Source organism: Perissodus microlepis, chromosome 18 (assembly GCF_051167445.1).
Source record: "Perissodus microlepis isolate ML-2025 ecotype Zambia chromosome 18, ASM5116744v1, whole genome shotgun sequence".
NCBI classification, from domain to species: domain Eukaryota; kingdom Metazoa; phylum Chordata; class Actinopteri; order Cichliformes; family Cichlidae; genus Perissodus; species Perissodus microlepis.
The window spans coordinates 219,824-237,283 of NC_140478.1; the positions used below are offsets into that span (position 1 = coordinate 219,824).

The 17,460-nt window shown below is 45.7% G+C and overlaps 1 protein-coding gene across 2 annotated transcripts in view; it reads right to left on the bottom strand.

Moving 5' to 3' along the window:
• The window catches only part of agla (amylo-alpha-1, 6-glucosidase, 4-alpha-glucanotransferase a), a 31,102-nt gene that overhangs the window by 9,168 nt on the left and 4,474 nt on the right, over window positions 1-17,460 (bottom strand). For both annotated transcript variants that reach the window (XM_084913628.1, XM_084913627.1), the window contains exons 3-20: window positions 15,801-16,011; window positions 13,032-13,201; window positions 12,565-12,768; window positions 10,563-10,744; window positions 9,457-9,568; window positions 9,146-9,272; window positions 7,901-8,003; window positions 6,784-6,881; window positions 6,310-6,449; window positions 5,976-6,163; window positions 4,640-4,763; window positions 2,618-2,781; window positions 2,434-2,535; window positions 1,805-1,960; window positions 1,550-1,700; window positions 646-770; window positions 448-560; window positions 231-365 (exon numbers count right to left, since the gene is read on the bottom strand). In XM_084913628.1, coding sequence (XP_084769754.1) covers window positions 231-365; window positions 448-560; window positions 646-770; window positions 1,550-1,700; window positions 1,805-1,960; window positions 2,434-2,535; window positions 2,618-2,781; window positions 4,640-4,763; window positions 5,976-6,163; window positions 6,310-6,449; window positions 6,784-6,881; window positions 7,901-8,003; window positions 9,146-9,272; window positions 9,457-9,568; window positions 10,563-10,744; window positions 12,565-12,768; window positions 13,032-13,201; window positions 15,801-16,011 — 2,605 coding nt within the window. The remainder of the gene's footprint in view (window positions 1-230; window positions 366-447; window positions 561-645; window positions 771-1,549; window positions 1,701-1,804; window positions 1,961-2,433; window positions 2,536-2,617; window positions 2,782-4,639; window positions 4,764-5,975; window positions 6,164-6,309; window positions 6,450-6,783; window positions 6,882-7,900; window positions 8,004-9,145; window positions 9,273-9,456; window positions 9,569-10,562; window positions 10,745-12,564; window positions 12,769-13,031; window positions 13,202-15,800; window positions 16,012-17,460) is intronic.

The following is a 17,460-nucleotide window of genomic DNA, read 5'->3' on the forward strand; positions in this document are numbered from 1 at the left end:
CAAGCTATGACGACAAAAGCGCTCAATCTTTGGGTCTGTGTGTGTGCTAGCAAAAAGACTGTACTGCTAACAGAATGAAGTACTATCTGTGTGTCTGATATACTAGCTTCACCTTTCAGAGTGTACCCTGCAGCTCGTACCGTTGCATCTTATCTTAGCGAGACACGTTCTGTCAGTTCCATTTCATCCATACCACAAAAAGGCCTGTGTTGAGTATGTGGTGTGCTCACTGTGCCAGGGGCTTCTTCAGTGCGTCTGGTGGGTTTTCATCTGCTACGCTGCCTCTCCTGTACTTTGGGCTGAACTGGGACAGATAGTACCTCAGCAGTCCCACCAGCTTCTGGGCTTTGGGATCCAAACTGACCCTGAAAAGGAGAGAAAAGAGAAACGTGAGTCTGAAAAGTGACCACAACACACAATCATGCGTGACGTTTGTGTGTGTGCTACCTGAAGGCGATGATGCTGCCGGGTGTCAGCTTCTGGAAGGTGATCTCGTGCACAAACTCTGAACGCCCTTTTGACGTCACTCCAGCTTTCTTCATCACTGTACTCTCATCCAGCTGTGCACACAGCAGAACCAGTTTAACACCGTCCGTCTGCCACTAACGCTCAGAAACACACCTGTGTTAAACACGATGCGCTCACCGAGATGTGCTCTTTCATTTCCACTGTGTATCCTGGCATGCCGTTGATGTAGTTCTCATCCTTCTTATATTTCCCGGCGCTCCTTTCCACCATCCTTGCCTCCAGCACCACCTCCTCTATTTTCCCTGGGAGAGGGAAAAGGTGGCAGCATGCACTGTGAATCCACGTTAAAGATAAACTACACACCTAACATGTTGTGACAAATTTTCCAGATCCGACTTTGCCAGGTAACACACACACACACACCATACGCACTGCCTTTATGTAAAAAATGTGTCCTCAAAATACACTGAAAACAATAAATAAGTAAAAGTCAGTATCAAGTAATTATGGTGCTCATGTCTCTAAACAGGACTGAGACTCTGGGCTCATCCAGTTCTCATGAGAAGCAGGGAGAATTTCATGGTTTGATGCAGATGTCGAAGGTGTATCAGTGTGGGACCATATCTGAGACCCAGGACAGCGTTTTTAAACCAGGATTTTATCGTCTGCATCTCTTCACATATTTAGTACTGTGGCGGGGTGTGGTCGGCGGCGCCGCTGCAGGGTAGGGGAAGGCACCCGCGGGGAATCTGCAATCACACCTTGCTGGGTTACAAGACTGAACGGGGTCCTATCATGTTGTTGTTGATGTGTGTGGCTTGCAGCAGCAGCGCTGCAGCCGAGTGTGCACAGCAACGTGAATAAAGAGATGCTGCAAAGCATGAACGTGCACCCGGATCTGCTAGCAGTACCTGATCTGAGTGAGGAGCGCACTTGTTCCCAAATGCAATGATAAGATTATTCAGATCCGACTAATCGAAAAAAATAAATCAATGAAAATAATTAATAAAAAAAAACCAAACGTGGTGGGTGTGCACAGCTGCACTAAGATTCAAAATCCACAGTAATGATGTTGTTCTACCAGGAATGAACATGGGCGGGACACTGGTGCTGTACTGGTGGGTTTTGGGATCCCAGAAGGCGGTCCTGCTCACGGTTACCACAGACTGGTGGGTGCTGGGACAGTGACGAGTCACTGCAACGATGTCTGCATCCACCTGGTCCACGTACACCTGGACAGGAGGAGTTGGACAAACTGTACCAAAAGGTTTAGCATCAAAGCATCGGCTTTAGCAAAGAAAGCACTTCCTGTGTGTGTGTGTGTGTGTGTGTGTACCTGTGTGAATCCCTGTGCAGCCAGCTCCTGGTGCAGCTTGTTTACTGCCCGTTTCCCAGCTATGATGCCGGTACAGGAGCTAACTTCACCAGGAGAGGATGGGACTGCTGACGGGTTCCACTTGGGATAGAAGCGCTCCTCCTTCACCACAGAGATCTGTAAGCATGGAGTCAGTGTGTGCTCTTATTGCAGCGCCTCTCACAGGGCCTCAAAGTAACACTTTTATTTTCTTTATTTACCTCGTGAATTAGCACTATTTAAACTGGAAGTATAAAGGAATGAGGGTTGACTTGAAATTTTGGATTTTATTATATATGTGACAGATTTATCCAGTGAATCTAAATTCACGGGAACATCAGCATTAAAAAAGGAAAAATCCAAAACTATAAAGTGAACTTATGATGTATGTCTGTTATGTTAAGTTTGCTTCTGCTGTTTTAGATTCTAAAGACCATTTGTGTCCACAAAAACTCCCCAAAGGACCAAAGACAGGCTGTGGAAGAGCCTGAGCTTGTGTTAATGAGCAGTTAGGCACATTTTTACAAATACGCCCCATTATTGGAGACTTTGTTCTGTCGTGTTCAGCAAAATGCTGTCAGACGATAGTAAGAAGATAAATATATAATAACCTGATGTGGCACCAGTTCATCGTATCCACGGGTGGAGCCAGTAGCGCAGCACGCCATGGCCACGATAGCAGAGCTGGGCAGAGCGTCGAAGGCTGAGCGGAGCTGTAAACGACACACCCGACAATTAACCATCATACAACAGCTCGACTCCAAGCTCACTGTCAGTTGACCTCAAGAGACCCACCTGGATAGGACACTCGTTGTCATGGGTTACATCAAGAAACATGGCGTGTGCAATGGAGGGCGTCAGTGGGCGGAGACTGGGCTGAACAAAAGCTCCTACTGGCTCACCGCCGTAACGATACACCAGGCGGCCCTCCTCGTGGCTGTCACCAGCCGACATCGCCTCTGATGATCGAGTGAAGGGGGAAAAACCAAAGTAAGCGCTCGCAGACACAGGTGGACACACGCCATGCTGCATCACTGACAGGTGAGCTCACACACTCAGTTACATTTGTTTCCATGTGAATCTAAACAGAGTACAAATGACATCAGAACCATGATGGGGATGAAAAGTTGAATCTGTGCAAACGGTCCAGCAACATCCATCCATCCATCTTCTTCCGCTTTATCCGAGGCCGCGTCGCGGGGGCAGCAGCCTAAGCAGAGAGGCCCAGACCTCCCTCTCCCCAGCCACCTCCTCCAGCTTATCCGGGGGAACACCAAGGCGTTCCCAGGCCAGCCGAGAGATATAATCTCTCCAGCGTGTCCTGGGTCTGCCCCGGGGCCTCCTCCCGGTGGGACATGCCCGGAACACCTCACCCAGGAGGCGCCCAGGGGGCATCCTTGTCAGATGCCCGAACCACCTCAGCTGGCTCCTTTCGATGTGGAGCAGCAGCGGCTCTACTCTGAGCCCCTCCTGGATGGCTGAACTTCTCACCCTATCTCTAAGGGAGAGGCCAGCCACCCTTCGGAGGAAGCTCATTTCCGCTGCTTGTATCTGCGATCTCGTTCTTTCGGTCACTACCCACAGCTCGTGGCAATAGGTGAGGGTAGGGGCGTAGATCGACCAGTAAATTGAGAGCTTCGCTTTTACACTCAGCTCCCTCTTCACCACGACGGACCGGTGCAGCGTCCGCATCACTGCAGCCGCAGCCCCAATCCGTCTGTCGATCTCCGGCTCCCTTCTCCCATCACTCGCGAACAAGACCCCGAGATACTTGAACTCCTCCAGTTGGGGCAGGAACTCATCCCCGGCCCGGAGTGGGCACTCCACCCTTTTCCAGCTGAGAACCATGGCCTCAGATTTGGAGGTGCTGATGCTCATTCCCGCTGCTTCACACTCGGCTGCGAACCGTTCCAGTGCGAGCTGGAGGCCCTCACCCGGTCCAGCAACATTTCTGATCATAACTGCACAGGGTTGTTGGAGTTTACCTGGTTTGATTCCAGGATTTGACAGAGTTGTGTTTGTCAGTGGGTCACACAGCTGTGGATGAAAATCCATGAAAGCCGTGACTTTGGTAACCTGCACAGAGTCACGCAGGCCTGCAGTGTACACACCTGAATAATAAACACCTGCGTTTTGTGTTTGCCTGTGTTATCTTTGTCTAACATTTACATTTGTTTCATGAAGTGTGAGAAATGTGCAAAAAATATGGAACCAGGAAGGAAGCAAACCAGGACAAAGTTATTATTGTGACCTCCAACAGGTGCAGCTGTGACGGGGTTTGGTGTAGACTGCATCGTTGGACCTCACTACATATTAAAGCCACTTCCTATACAAGTTGTTTTTTAGTACCACAACTACAAGTACTGAAAGATGTCACTGAATGCCAAACAAATCTAGTTATAATTCCTGAGGTTACATTTTTGGTTTTTACTTTAAGCTTTGGGCGTGCTCCAGGAACAGCGCCGCAACAATCAGAGTTTAGCACGACTGAAATGTGGCTGATCGCCCCTTCGATGCTGGGATGTCCAGAAGAGCTCAGAATTCATTTTGGATCATCTACACAGCACGCTCTGACTTCATCACAGGCTCCAAACTTTGTGCACAATCCCAGCTCATCGCCAGTGACGAGAGCGGCACACCTGGAACAGCTGAGCTCTCAGCAGTTTCAGGAGTCTGAATGTGTTTATATGGATTTATTCAAGCTGACTTGTGGCTGTTCTGAAGATGTGGAATTGATACAAATATTTAAACATGAATGAAGTCAGCAGTTAATGAACATGCTGTATTTGTAGGTGTGTTATAGACACGGTACTTTACCTCGTATGAGTGATGTAATCCCTAGCTTGGTAACAAAGACATTATCCAGCTCCTCGCTGCCGGTGAACAGTTCAGCCACCACATACAGGTCAGGACGCACCGTTCTGGCCACATCCAGCATGAACTAACAAACCACAGCATGACAAACCAGTGCGGGGGGGGATGCATGAAAGAAAGATTGAAGGAGGAAGAGGAGGAGGAGGATAAAAGTGAAGGGGACTCAGCCAGTTAGAATGATGCAGTCGTGCAGTCAAAGAACACACGGAGAGGTGGAGTGTTTGGAGACATGCAGAACAATGCAGTGGGGAGAGAAGAAAGACAGTCACACATCAGTGCTGTACCTCGTATGAGACTGCTAATTCCCAGCCGGTTAACAAAAACATTGTCAAGGAGCTCGCTGCCTGTAAAGAGTTCAGCTATCACATACAGATTGGGTCTGACCGCTCTGGCTGCGTCTAACATGGCCTGGACGACAAACAGCAACATCACGGACAAGGAGAGAGAGAGCTGCTGTTAGCAGGGACACGCTCACACGGGACAACACGGCTGTAGTGACGCTGCCTCCTCTCTTTGTACAGCGTGCTTGAACTCAACATTAATCATATTTGTCACTACAGTTAGGACCGTTACAGTGTAGCACAGACGTCCTGAGATTGTTTCACTCAATCTCGCTGATAATACGTATCGAAGCAGAAGGGTGCGCGACAGCAGCATTTGCTCGCACCTGGACTAGACTCACTGAGGCCACATCAAAGTATTACTTCAACACTTGCAGGTGGAACAAGCCGGCTCTCAAACGGAGCCGAAACCAGAACAAGTTCCAGAAGGACGCGGTGACGTCTGGAAATACAGTTAACACGCTAAGAAGTGGCTATCCTTCCAACATCCTCTGCAAAACACAACAAAGACAGCCAGGACATCCAATAATAATTTGCCTGGGTTATTTATATGGTGGCTGCATACTGTAACAAAGCCCCAAAAATTCAGACCCCTCCCACAGGGCGGGTCAGCACAGGGCCACACAGCGACCTGACCTCTCTGCTGTTATCACAGATGTCCGTCTATTCAAACTGTGGCACATCATTTAAATAAATAAACACTTTCATGCTTTGAGACCAATACAAACATGTCGTGTGTACTCGACATGTTTGTAGAACTGAACAGTTCAACAGTGACGTTCGGCCCCAGTGAGACATCAAACATATTTCTAACATGTAAGCCTGAAGAACAACTTTACTACAACATGGAGCTAAAGTGTTACACGTGTCCTGGATTTAAACGTAGAATAATTTCATTTGACATGAAGGGTGTGATGTACGGTGAGGTGTGACGATACCTCAGCAACATGTAAAGGTGTGGAATGGCAGTTGTCCAGACGGACTCCGTGGAAATACTTGGCTGTGATTTGCGTGTATTTCTTCATGTGATACCACAGGTAGGGACAGTCGTCAGGCGTGTTGCCGTATCGTAGTTTGACACTGTCACCCCAGGCGATCAGCTCCCGACGAATGTACACGTTGGAGCCTTTATGGAGCAGAAGCACTTCAGTACTGATACAGTCACTTTATTACTCCCAGCTCGCAGTAACAACAGTCACTGACAGGTTAAAGCAGCATCATATTCAACATTTAGTCTTTTTTAAACCACCTTGTGTGGCTCATCCTGTTTACCTGGTTCAGCAAAGTTCCTGAGTGGATCGTCGCCCATCACCCAACCGTTGTGGGCCAGGAAATGGCACATCTTGTCTGGCTGGTCCAGCAGCTGCATTTCCTGGTCCAGAGTCATGTCCTGATAGGGGAAGGTGAAATACCTGACCGGAAGATGGAAACATGGCATTATGGCTGCCCGGGTGATGTGAACGTAGTGCAGCTGTGGACACTTTGTGTCAAAGCACTTCATGTTAGACAACGGATCATTTGATGGATCCTATTCAGTGAGGATCAAATGAGTTCACTCACTGACTTCTGAGCCAGCGCCACCCCTAATACGTACTTATATGGGCCATAATAATAGCTTAGCATTATGAAGTGTTCAGCTAACCTGCCTCGTGTCTTTGTTAAAGCTTTAGTAAATGTACTGAGTTATTAACACACTTCGCTGTACTCTGCCTTCCCCTCATTAGTCAACTCTTTAAACTGGTCTACCTGGTGACCATTGGGTTTGTCCTGGTAACAGGGCCCAGCCTGGGACCGTGCTCAGCAAGTCGTTCATAGACTATGTTTCCAATAAGACAGTTGACAGCCTGGAGGGACAAAGAAGAAGGTTGTGACAGAGCAAAAGACAAATCAGACACTTGTTCTAAAACAAAGTAACCGCACACACGTTAAAGATTTTACATGCCACAGAGAAGGCGTTTGCTGAAAACGGCCACGTATAGAAACGGTCCACACAGGAGCCCAGTGATGGCGACAGTTCATCTTTACAGAGCAGTTATCAAACAGCTAACAGATCAATGGTTAATCTGGAGTTGCAGTCAGGTTTCAGAGCTCATCACTGTACAGGAGGCTGAAGGTTATGAAGACCTTACAGCCTCTGACCGTGGACTCACCTCAGTGCAGTGGTCCACACGTTATTACAGAGCTGTTAGTGTTAGAGGTGCTGCAGTGGTTTGACCTGAATCACCTGCAGCTTCCTGCTTTGACATTCAAATGAAAGCGACGTTTCTTGTAAACAGCCACAAACATCTGATACAGGACAGCATGAACTTTGCCTCCACACTGAGCCATGTTCATTCATATTTTTATCAATCTAACATTTTATTTCATTTCACTTTAATGTGAAAAACTAAATGTTAGGAAACCCCCGACACCCCACGGCCCCCTTTAGCTCCGCCCCTGTTTGCAGCAGGGTCCTGTGACGCTGCCGTCAGCGTTCAGCATGCTGCCTGTCTGTATCAGACCAAGTTCACCAAGTTAAATGTAACTTCTGCAAACAGCGGTGGATGGAGCAGCTTTACACTTTTGTTGAACAGGTGCTTTGAAGGACTACTACCAGCTTTTTTATGTGAAGCTTTTAATGGTGATTACTGGTCACAGCTCCGCCTCTTCGCTCTTCACGGCGTGTCCTCAGACTCTGGCTCCAAGTTAAAGTGACAGCATCGTCTCAGACGTAGCTGTTATCAGTCGTTTTGCTCTAAACCTGGGGCTGCATTGGCCCGATGCCGACTGACAGACGGACATTAATTCACAGGTTTAACACCTTTCGATGCTTTTCCCCTCTAGCTAACACGTCAGGTGTGGCCCTGTACATTGGCAGCCTTACCTGCTCCTGATGCTGGTGCACGATGTGATACTGCTCTGCATTCAGGTCAGTCAGTTTCTGATTTAGCCAACCGCAGCACTCCTCGATGTGTTGAGGTGACAAGCTACAGAGGGAAGCAACATTACATCACACTGCTGTGTGCCGCACACACAGATATACACACTTCACATTAACTACACTGGTCCATGTCAGCGTCACAGAGGTAACTCATCATATCTGAACAATGAAGAAACATAACAATGTATTTTTTTAATATTCGTGGCGCAGGCTTATTTTTTTCAACCACGCTGTGCTGAGTGCTGAGCATGGAGGAACAGGGATGTGCTCCCTACAGATGCAACAGAGGTCCTGATTCATTTAATACTGAACTAACGTTCACACTAAGTCAAAGGGACTGTGTGACGTCACCTGAATGACTTATTTTGGACTGGAAACCAAACAGAACCATATTTAAGAACAAATCCTTTCACACACTCTGGACGATCGTCAGCCAATCACAGGGGTCCATGGGTCTGACATGCAGGGTAAGCTGTACCCACACACGGTGTGTCAGATTAGCTTGCTGAATGTGGTTAATGCTAACATGCAAGGACAGGAGGCTGCTGCTTTTCTCCCCACACAGGTCCACACCTGTGCAGGGTAAGGTTACACATTGGTCTAACCAGGTGGTGATGTCACCTGACTCTGTCCACATTGCATGTTTAAAACTTCCTGTTGCAGCTCTAATGTGATGGCTGCGTAACATCTTCGAGCCAACTGTCAGCTGCATACTTACAGTGCTGTGAAAGTATCTGCAGAGTTTTTACATTTGAGCAATATTTGTCACGTTTTTCTTTAATATTAGACAAAAATAACCCATTTAAATACAAAATGCTGTTTCTGAATGATGAGGTAAAAAGACCTGGTCCGATGTGATTGTTGAGCTCACTTTGTCAGACAGACATTGAAGTTACGTCTTGATTGAACAGGTGTGGCTCGTTAATCAGTTCGTTCGTTCCACACATGGCGGGATGGGTTTGGACGGCTTCATTTCCCCTTAATAAATGTAATCTTAATTTAAATACTTTTATAAATGCCAACGGTCTTTTACGACTGTCGGGTGAAAACAGCACATTTACTCAGCTCATCTTTGTCCAGGATTAAAAACGATCTGAAAAGAACAAAAAGTCAATCGCAGCACGTTGACCGGACTACAGCTGAGCAGCAGCCCAACATCACACTCGTGCCGTGGACCCCGAGTCTCACCTGTGAGGCACAAACGTCTCCAAAGCAGAGTCCATGTCTGCTGTGTTGCCATAGCGACGGTATTGTGGATCCTGAATGATCCTGAGGCCCGTCCTCCCTCCAGTCTTGCTGTGGTCTGGCTTGGTACCTGATGGCAGGCACACATATGTTAACTACACAGTGAATGTGGTTTTAACCCTCTGCTCATCTTTGCACACACAGTAAACACAAGTTCTTTTTTTTGGGCTTCAAACTGAAAACATGCTGATGAGTTTTTGAAGCTCACATAAACGACTCTAGTTGCATTGGGACGTCTGTGTGGATTTACACACCGTTTTGCAGCAGGGTCCTAAACGCCTCCACAGCACTGTCCACTTTGACTTGGTAGAACTCCCACAGTTTGATCTGAGGGAACACGTCCTGCCACATCACACTACGGACGGCCTGAAACACAACACATCAAACACACGTTACACAAACGCGTCTTTAAAGCGTGTACGATGCTGCTGAGAAAAAGTGCCTTTAACCTGACCCAGTTCAGTTCATCTGCATAGACATGAGGTTCATTATTACCTGGTTTATTCTGAGGAATTCTACAAACCCTCCTTTAGCTCAGCACTTCTGTGAGCCACTGAAGTAGTAATACACACACACATTTCAAACTAGTGTGCTAAATTTAGCGTGACTAAAGCCAGTTTTATCCACTGACACTGATCTGGTCCACAGTGGCTCATTTGTGGGCACAGCCACAGTTAACATAGGAAGAGCATTAGTTTAGTTTAATGAGCCGACTCTGTCCTTGCCAACACTCACCTACCAACTCTGACACAAAGCCAGACTCCAAACAAAGAAACACCAAACTTGGAGCAAAGATTTATGCACCAAATTACAGCTTGCAAGGTAAACACGGCTTGGTGCTAGGTTTTGGTTGTTTTAACTGTCGGGTGTAAGAGTAAAAAATAAGGGGCAATGTGCAAATTTATATAAATAAATAACAAAATGATTATATTTACTATAAAATAAAATCTAAATATAGAAACAGTGAGTATTCTGCACAGGCGTTACTCAGCAGTGCAGACCGTCAGGTGCAATAGTTTATGTCTCTGTAAAAACAGGTTATTTTTTTAATTGACATGTAAAAGTTTAACAAAAATTTTATTCAAATTGTGTCTAGAAATGTCATACAAGACATGTTCTGCTCTGTTTTACAGCAGGCCAGGAAAACGCCCCTTAGCTTTGATCGAAATCCCTCATAAGTTACTCAGTACCACTGAGTAACTTAAAGAAACATTTAAAAAAGCTAGCTACCTTTGGTGATGAGGCTGTGGATAAGATTTCAATTCATGCTCTCAGGCAGGGCTGTCATTGGCTCACACCACAGCCTGTGACATTTGTGAAAGTTCAAAGGTGAACGAATGTGCAGGAACCCAGAACTCACATTCAGATGACTCTCCGTGGAAATGTCAGCAGGAAGTCCTTTAGCTTTGTAGCGTCCCTCTGCTACTCTGGTGGTTAAATGCCACAGAGCTCTGTCTAAAACCCAGGCTGGGCGCAGGTGAGGAGAGTTCACCAGGTTGTATCCACATTCTGGATGCTCCCTTATCCACACGCTGTTAGCAGCTGTGCAGGAACACAGACAAGAAATCATTGAGCTGTTTAAATACTTTATTCATCAATGTTTGACTCTAGGGCTTTTTAAAGATCTAATAATAGTCTGACAGTGAGTCACACATACTGTATAAATCAAAGTTCAGTCTGTATTTAACCTTCATATCAGGCTCATTTTACCGCTCGACCTTTCCTGAGCGAGCGAGGATGAGAGGGATCCACGGGGTGGTCACTGCCAGCAGGACAGCACACACACTTTGATACAACGAGCATGTCAAATGAGAAGTCTCGACTTGATCTGAAAAAACACTTTCAGAGTAACTGTTAACCAGCTTTGCTATAAGATGTTTTACCAACAACCTAAACTATACCCAGCTAACTTTTTAGTGGTCTTTAAATCTTGACCTGATTCTATATAGATTTCAAGTGAAAGCCTTAGACAGGGCTACAGCAAGAGTACGGGAGCGTGAGCAAACCCCTGACAAAGTGTGGCAAAAAAATGGCACTTTTAAAGCTTGGTGTATTGAGTTAACTGCCATGTTGGACACTGTGGGGTGAAGGGTCAAAGCGAGAGCAGATTTCTCCTGTACTGGCTTCCCTTCATTGGCTCCCTGTTAAATCCAGAATTCAAAATCCTGCTCCTCACATACAAGGTCTTAAATAATCTTCTGTGCAAACTACAGATGAGCAAAATGATCACAAGGACTTTGGTGCAGCAACCTCTTTGCAAACAGTTTCATCCGGCAGCAGCCAGCGACTGGCAGAAACCATCTGCCAACCAGTCAGTCAGATACATATTCCTGCCTTGCACCTCGTGGTTATAGTGTGTGTGCTTGAGGTCAGGGAAGAAACCTGTGAGGCTACACTTCCACAGAGGCAGTACTGAGCCCACTGTAAGAAAGCAAATGTTTCCAGTCTTCCCCACAGCACAGTGTTCACCTGCTGTGCTTCAAAGGTAACAAAACCAAACGGCTTCTCTTTACTTCCCTTTGTGATTGTGAGTCAACAACAATCTTTCCTGTTCTGTCGAACTTCACAGGATAAGGGTAACGGTCTGTCTGAAAGTCCCGCCTTTGGGACAGTTTAATGACACTTTCAATCCTGTGGAAATGGGCGGACTCTCGGTGAAAGCATGTGTTGTTGTGAAACCTCTCGTACTAGAACATGTGGTGGAACAAAGACATGTGATTGCATAAATGTTCAGGCCAAATAAAAGTGAGTGTGGCCTGTAATAATGAAAGACTGAGTGTGTGCAGCATAACAAACCATGAGCTGTAAACAAAGATCACAATAAAACAACGTGTTGCATGTACGCTGAGTGCACACATGTCGACTTCTCCATCCTTAGTCCATAATCGAATCCATGCATTATGAAAAGTGATGCACAGGATGTTCAGTCAGTGATCGGCTCCATGGACTGGCTCAGGAAGCCTTGTGATTCACTTCCCCTGCTATCCTTTAAGGCAAGAAAACGGTTGCATTTTTGCTCTTTGTTAACCAATTAGCACTTTTCATTAACATGTTCTGCTGTTGGTGTGCCTAGTTAAGTTGGCTGCTGTGGGTAACTTGAAGCTTTTAACTTGGTTAGTGGTTGGTACGAGCCAACCATGAAATTTCTGAAGGATGTCGCGTCGCTGCAGTCAAAACAATGTTTGGTACGTCTGATTGCAAAGCACAGGGTAGAGCGCTTAGAGGGGAGATGTCAGAATCTAAAGACAGCAGTGAACAGCAGCCGTCTCACATCAGATGCAGGAGGTGGCCTTTGACCTCCGAGGGGAAGGAAGCGGTGTTGCAGTACACTAATGAATGGCCCTCCTCATGGCTCAACTCACCAGTATGGTTATACACCACATCTGTGATGCACAGCATGTCCCACTCTGTCTTTAGCTTCTCCACCAGCCCCCCCACATCTGTCCAGTCGCAGCTGCGACCCGCCGGGCTGAACTCTGGGTTGACGCTCAGCTGGTCAGCTAAGGAGTAGCAGGACCTGGACTCCCCCAGAGTCTGCACTGGAGTGAAGTGGATCATGTTGTATCCTGGAAGACAAACCCACATACGTACTATTAATCCTTCTACACGACATTTTGTTTGATAGTCCTGACATGAATCCCCTCACACACTGCACTGCGTCCATGTGATGTAGTACCTGCACACACACAGGAGGATTGATTCCAGAGAGTTTAGGCCGATGACAGGAACCATGGTCGTCAATAACAACCAGAAGTGACTGAGTTTGCATTTTATGATTGAACACAAAAGAAAGAACCAGAGTCCGTGTGGGCGCGCCGTGCTAACCTACCCGACTCCTTGGCCACTCTAAGTCTATCTGGCCAGTCATCCAAGTGTCCCAGACATTTGGACAGGTAGGTCTGGATGGTGATGCAGTCTAACGGCAAAATATGGTCGTCGGCCCCGACACGGAGAACTGGATCCACCACAATATAACCTCCTCCTATACGCTCCGAGTCTCTGATGGAATTTAACACAAAGTACAGCAGGTTAAGGAAATATACAAACGTGTCATATCACAATATGATTGATAGACTGACACCATGTATTTACTTTCTCTAGATAACAACAGTGAGACAAGCGCAGGCTTATCTGAGAGCCACGAGTCCGTTTCAGATGATGATGGAGTACCTAACATTGAGGATGAGGAGGTGATACTTGTAGCTGCTGATATGCAACCCAAAAGCAAACAAAGCATTTAAGCGAGTGTTGCTGGAGCACTTCCTACTTAGAGTCCATGACAGGAGGAGCAGAAAGGTGGATGAAATGACTGATGTGGCTACACGATGGGAACGGAGGGCAAGTGGTTAAAACGCCTGAGCCAAGAAGCCACATCGCTGGGAGAAGTTTCACTTTAAAAATATGATTCAGACTGGGTTACATCACTTTAGATATTTTAATACTTACAGTGTTAAGCAGTTATCTTACAGTTTCTCTTCATTTGTTGGGGAAAACTCAGTGCAGCATTTAATACTTGACCATAATATTTTATTACGATATCAGAAAATCCCACAGGTACTGTAGTACTGCACTGCAGTGCTTTGAATCATACCCATCTAATAGAGTCCAGTTTGTTAATGTAAACGTGGAGGCTGCTTCATATACAAAGGTTAACTATGGCTTCCACGGGTTGCTGTGGGCTTTCCTTAGTATTAGGTATAGATACGTGATTCCCACTTTTATCTATCCATGGAGCCAAATAACACACATCACTACTACTTCTAGATTCGACTCTTGTAATTCATCGTTAAAAAAGCCTCCAGTTGATTCACAGTGCTGCAGGATGAGTACTGACAGGGACTACAAACAGCACATCTCTCCTATATTGGCTTCTCTTCATTGAATCTAACTTAAAATCCTTCTCACATACAAGGTCTTAAATAATCAGGCCCCATCTTCTCTTAATGACCTTGTAGTACCATATCACCCTATTAGAGCACTTCGCTCTCACACTGCAGGCCTACTTGTTGTTCCTAGAGTATTTAAAAGTAGAATGGGAGGCAGAGCCTTCAGTTTTCAGGCCCCTCTTCTGTGGAACCAGCTTCCAATCCTCCCTTATTTATGCTGCAAGAGGCCTATCTCTTGGTGGAACAGAGCTTTGAGTTAGTGAACTGGACCTTTCAACCACACCTGTTGTTGGTGCCTCTTGGAAGATTTGATATCGACTGCTGAGCGGTACAGAGTTCCACAACTAAAACGATCTGTTAGAATGAATCTGCAGGATGTCTGTGCATTGCACCAGCACACTTTGTGCATGAACCCTGTGGAGTAAACTATACTGGTTAGTACTTGGCACTCCACCCACAGCTCTAAATGTTGTCTGGCGTTGATGGCGTTACACAGAAAAGCTAACTCTGAGGTTTCGAGATGACAGAAACCATTTGGTGACATCAAAGTGGCGGCATCCATTTTTCATTTACATGCTATAGTAAACATGAGGGCAATCCCAAAAGTAAGGTGTCCTATTGTTTTAGAAATACAAGCAACCGTCTATTTTCCATAGTATGTGCAGCATTTTAAAGCTTAAAGACGTATTTATTTTCCTACATAATCGCCATTTCGGTCGATGCGTTTTTGTAGACGCTGTGACAGTTTTACAAAGCCCACGTCATAGCCGCTCGCCGCAGAATCGCCTTCCTGACAAATGTTTCTCCAACTTTGGGAACAGGTGGTAGTCACTGGGTGCGAAGTCTGGACTGGTGGCTGATGATGTTCCAACCAAAGTTTTGCAGGAGAGCGACAGGTGGACGGGTGACGTGTGGACACGTGGTATAACTGCAAATGAACAGTTCATATGCAGCTCCAGTTAAATAAAGACAATAAATGTAATATTCTTAACATTGTCTCTAAATGTTACAAACCTGAAAGTGCTCAAATTAGTTAAACTCAATTTTATTTATACAGCACCAAATCACAATTACCCCAAGGTGCTTTATATTGTAAGGTCGACCCTACAATAATGCATCCAGAGAAAAACCCAACAATCATATGACCCCCTATGAGCAGCACTTTGGTGACAGTGGGAAGGAAAAACTCCCTTTTAACAGGAAGAAACCTCCGACAGAACCAGGCTCAGGGAGGGGCGGGGCCATCTGCTGCGACCAGTTGAGGTTGCTGCTCTAGTCTGCACGCCAAATATCCTTGGGCCAGATACAAACCCCAAGTGCTCTGGGAGATTGCTTTCAACTGGAATATTAATTTATAACCTAAAAAATAGTAATAATTAGTTCCTGGTTTGATTTCCACCTAGCCAGACCTATTCAGCATGTTATTCTGGGACTGGCCGGCATCTCTGACTGACACCTTTATCACGCTGTTTCACAAAGTATTCACTTCTTAAACAGTTTATAGAGTTCTACAATAATTTTTAATAAAAATGGACAAATGAAGAGCAGACTGTCTAACAAAGACATGCTATCACAGGCTTTAGTGATAGCGTGGATGATTCCAACAAAATGATTTAACTGTTGGAATATTTTCCACTGCATTTTCCTGAATTCAGCTTTGACATTGAAACCCCGGATTCATAAAATGTGGGCGACTGTCAGGAGGGTCTTACACATATCCAAAGTAGTACTGATAGGACCCAGCCAACTTGAGGTCCAGAGAGCAGAACTTATCCGAGTCTTCTTCCTTTCCTGTTGGGTAGGTCCATGGCAAAACACGGAAGTTGTTTCGGTCAAACAGCTGTCCTTCAAGTGGATAGTTGGTGTGCACCATAACCTTCTTTCCCTGAAGGCTTGGACCGAGACGGAACTGCAGCTCAAACCCTGGGCAGACAGAAAAGTACGACACAAACTGAACAAACTGTGTTGGGAATTTGAATTGTAAGGAAAATTCCACTTTGTCTTCACCCTGTTAAAATGTCACAACTGTTTGTGTCTCAACAAGTCTGAAAAGATTCCCCTCTTGCAGTAATCATTACTGCTACCCACTCACAAGACAATCCCACATCCCTGACACACACACACACACACACACACACACGCATGCACGCACACAGTCATTAGCAGAAAACTGTAGGTCTTGTTGGTCCTCCAGAGTTAGGACAGAGTTTAATTGTCTGTCTATAAATAGTCCCATATGACAGGCAGCCAACAAAATCCTTATCAGATGCAGAGCCCTCTAAATGCCAAGTGGCACATCTCTTCAACCCTTTCAGCCAAGCCGACACGCACACAAACATTTCACGCACGCACAAACGTGCATACACGGTGCATCCCAACTATCACCCAGAAAGACCACACTGTTTTCTGCACAGCACTCAGCCAGCAGCTGTGCTGACTGCAGAGATGCTCAGAGAAAACTACAGAGAGCATTTTAGCAAAGTTACACAATGATTAAAATCATTCTGCTGACCACCAATTGACACATTATTGCTGATGTGAATTACAAGTTTACCTAACCTGTGTTTCCCCTCAGACAGCAGTTTCAATGCTCTGAGCCCTGGAATACATTTGACTGGTTCTCTAGTTTCACACTTCAGAGAACAGAGTCACCAATAACCAGAGTTTGTTCCTGGTGTTTGTGTTGTCAAATGAGGAAAATCAATTTTAACCGTGGACAGGTTGACTGTAGGGCTACAATAACTCCTCAGTTACCTAGCTTGTTTCCCGACTGCTCGGGATGATTTGCTAGGGAACAGCTTATGGTGGCTTATCTACCATTGCCCTCACCTAGCTAGCTGCAGGATTTTTGAGGGTGAGAAGCCAGGTCTCCAATTCACTGAGCTTGGCCTCCAAAGCTGGAAACGCATCTTTAACACTAAATGAGGCTGAGGAATAACTACACATTTGATACACCGAGTAAGAAAGTGATGAAGGGTCACATGACAAAGCCACACCCAACTGATTTCAGCTAAGAATTAAGCTAAAAGCTATGCTACACTAACAAATCCAAAAGACAACATGAGAAATAAGATGAATATAATTTTCAGAAAGTGTATTTCTGAGGAAGCATGTGAAGGCTGCACTATGAAATAAGACAGGAATGAGTGGACACGGGAACAAAATGAAATGGCTTTGGTTTATATTTTCTACATGACTTTGTATGCATTCAGAAAAGCCCTTCCTAACTTGTGATTTTTATGAATGCTGTTACAAAAGCCAATAATGTAAAAATTCCAACAGTCTGTAATCTTCCACATTGTGTTTAGACATGACACGTTTCAATACAGCCCCCTGATGTCAGTATAGATCACTACAGATGCAGATTAAAGG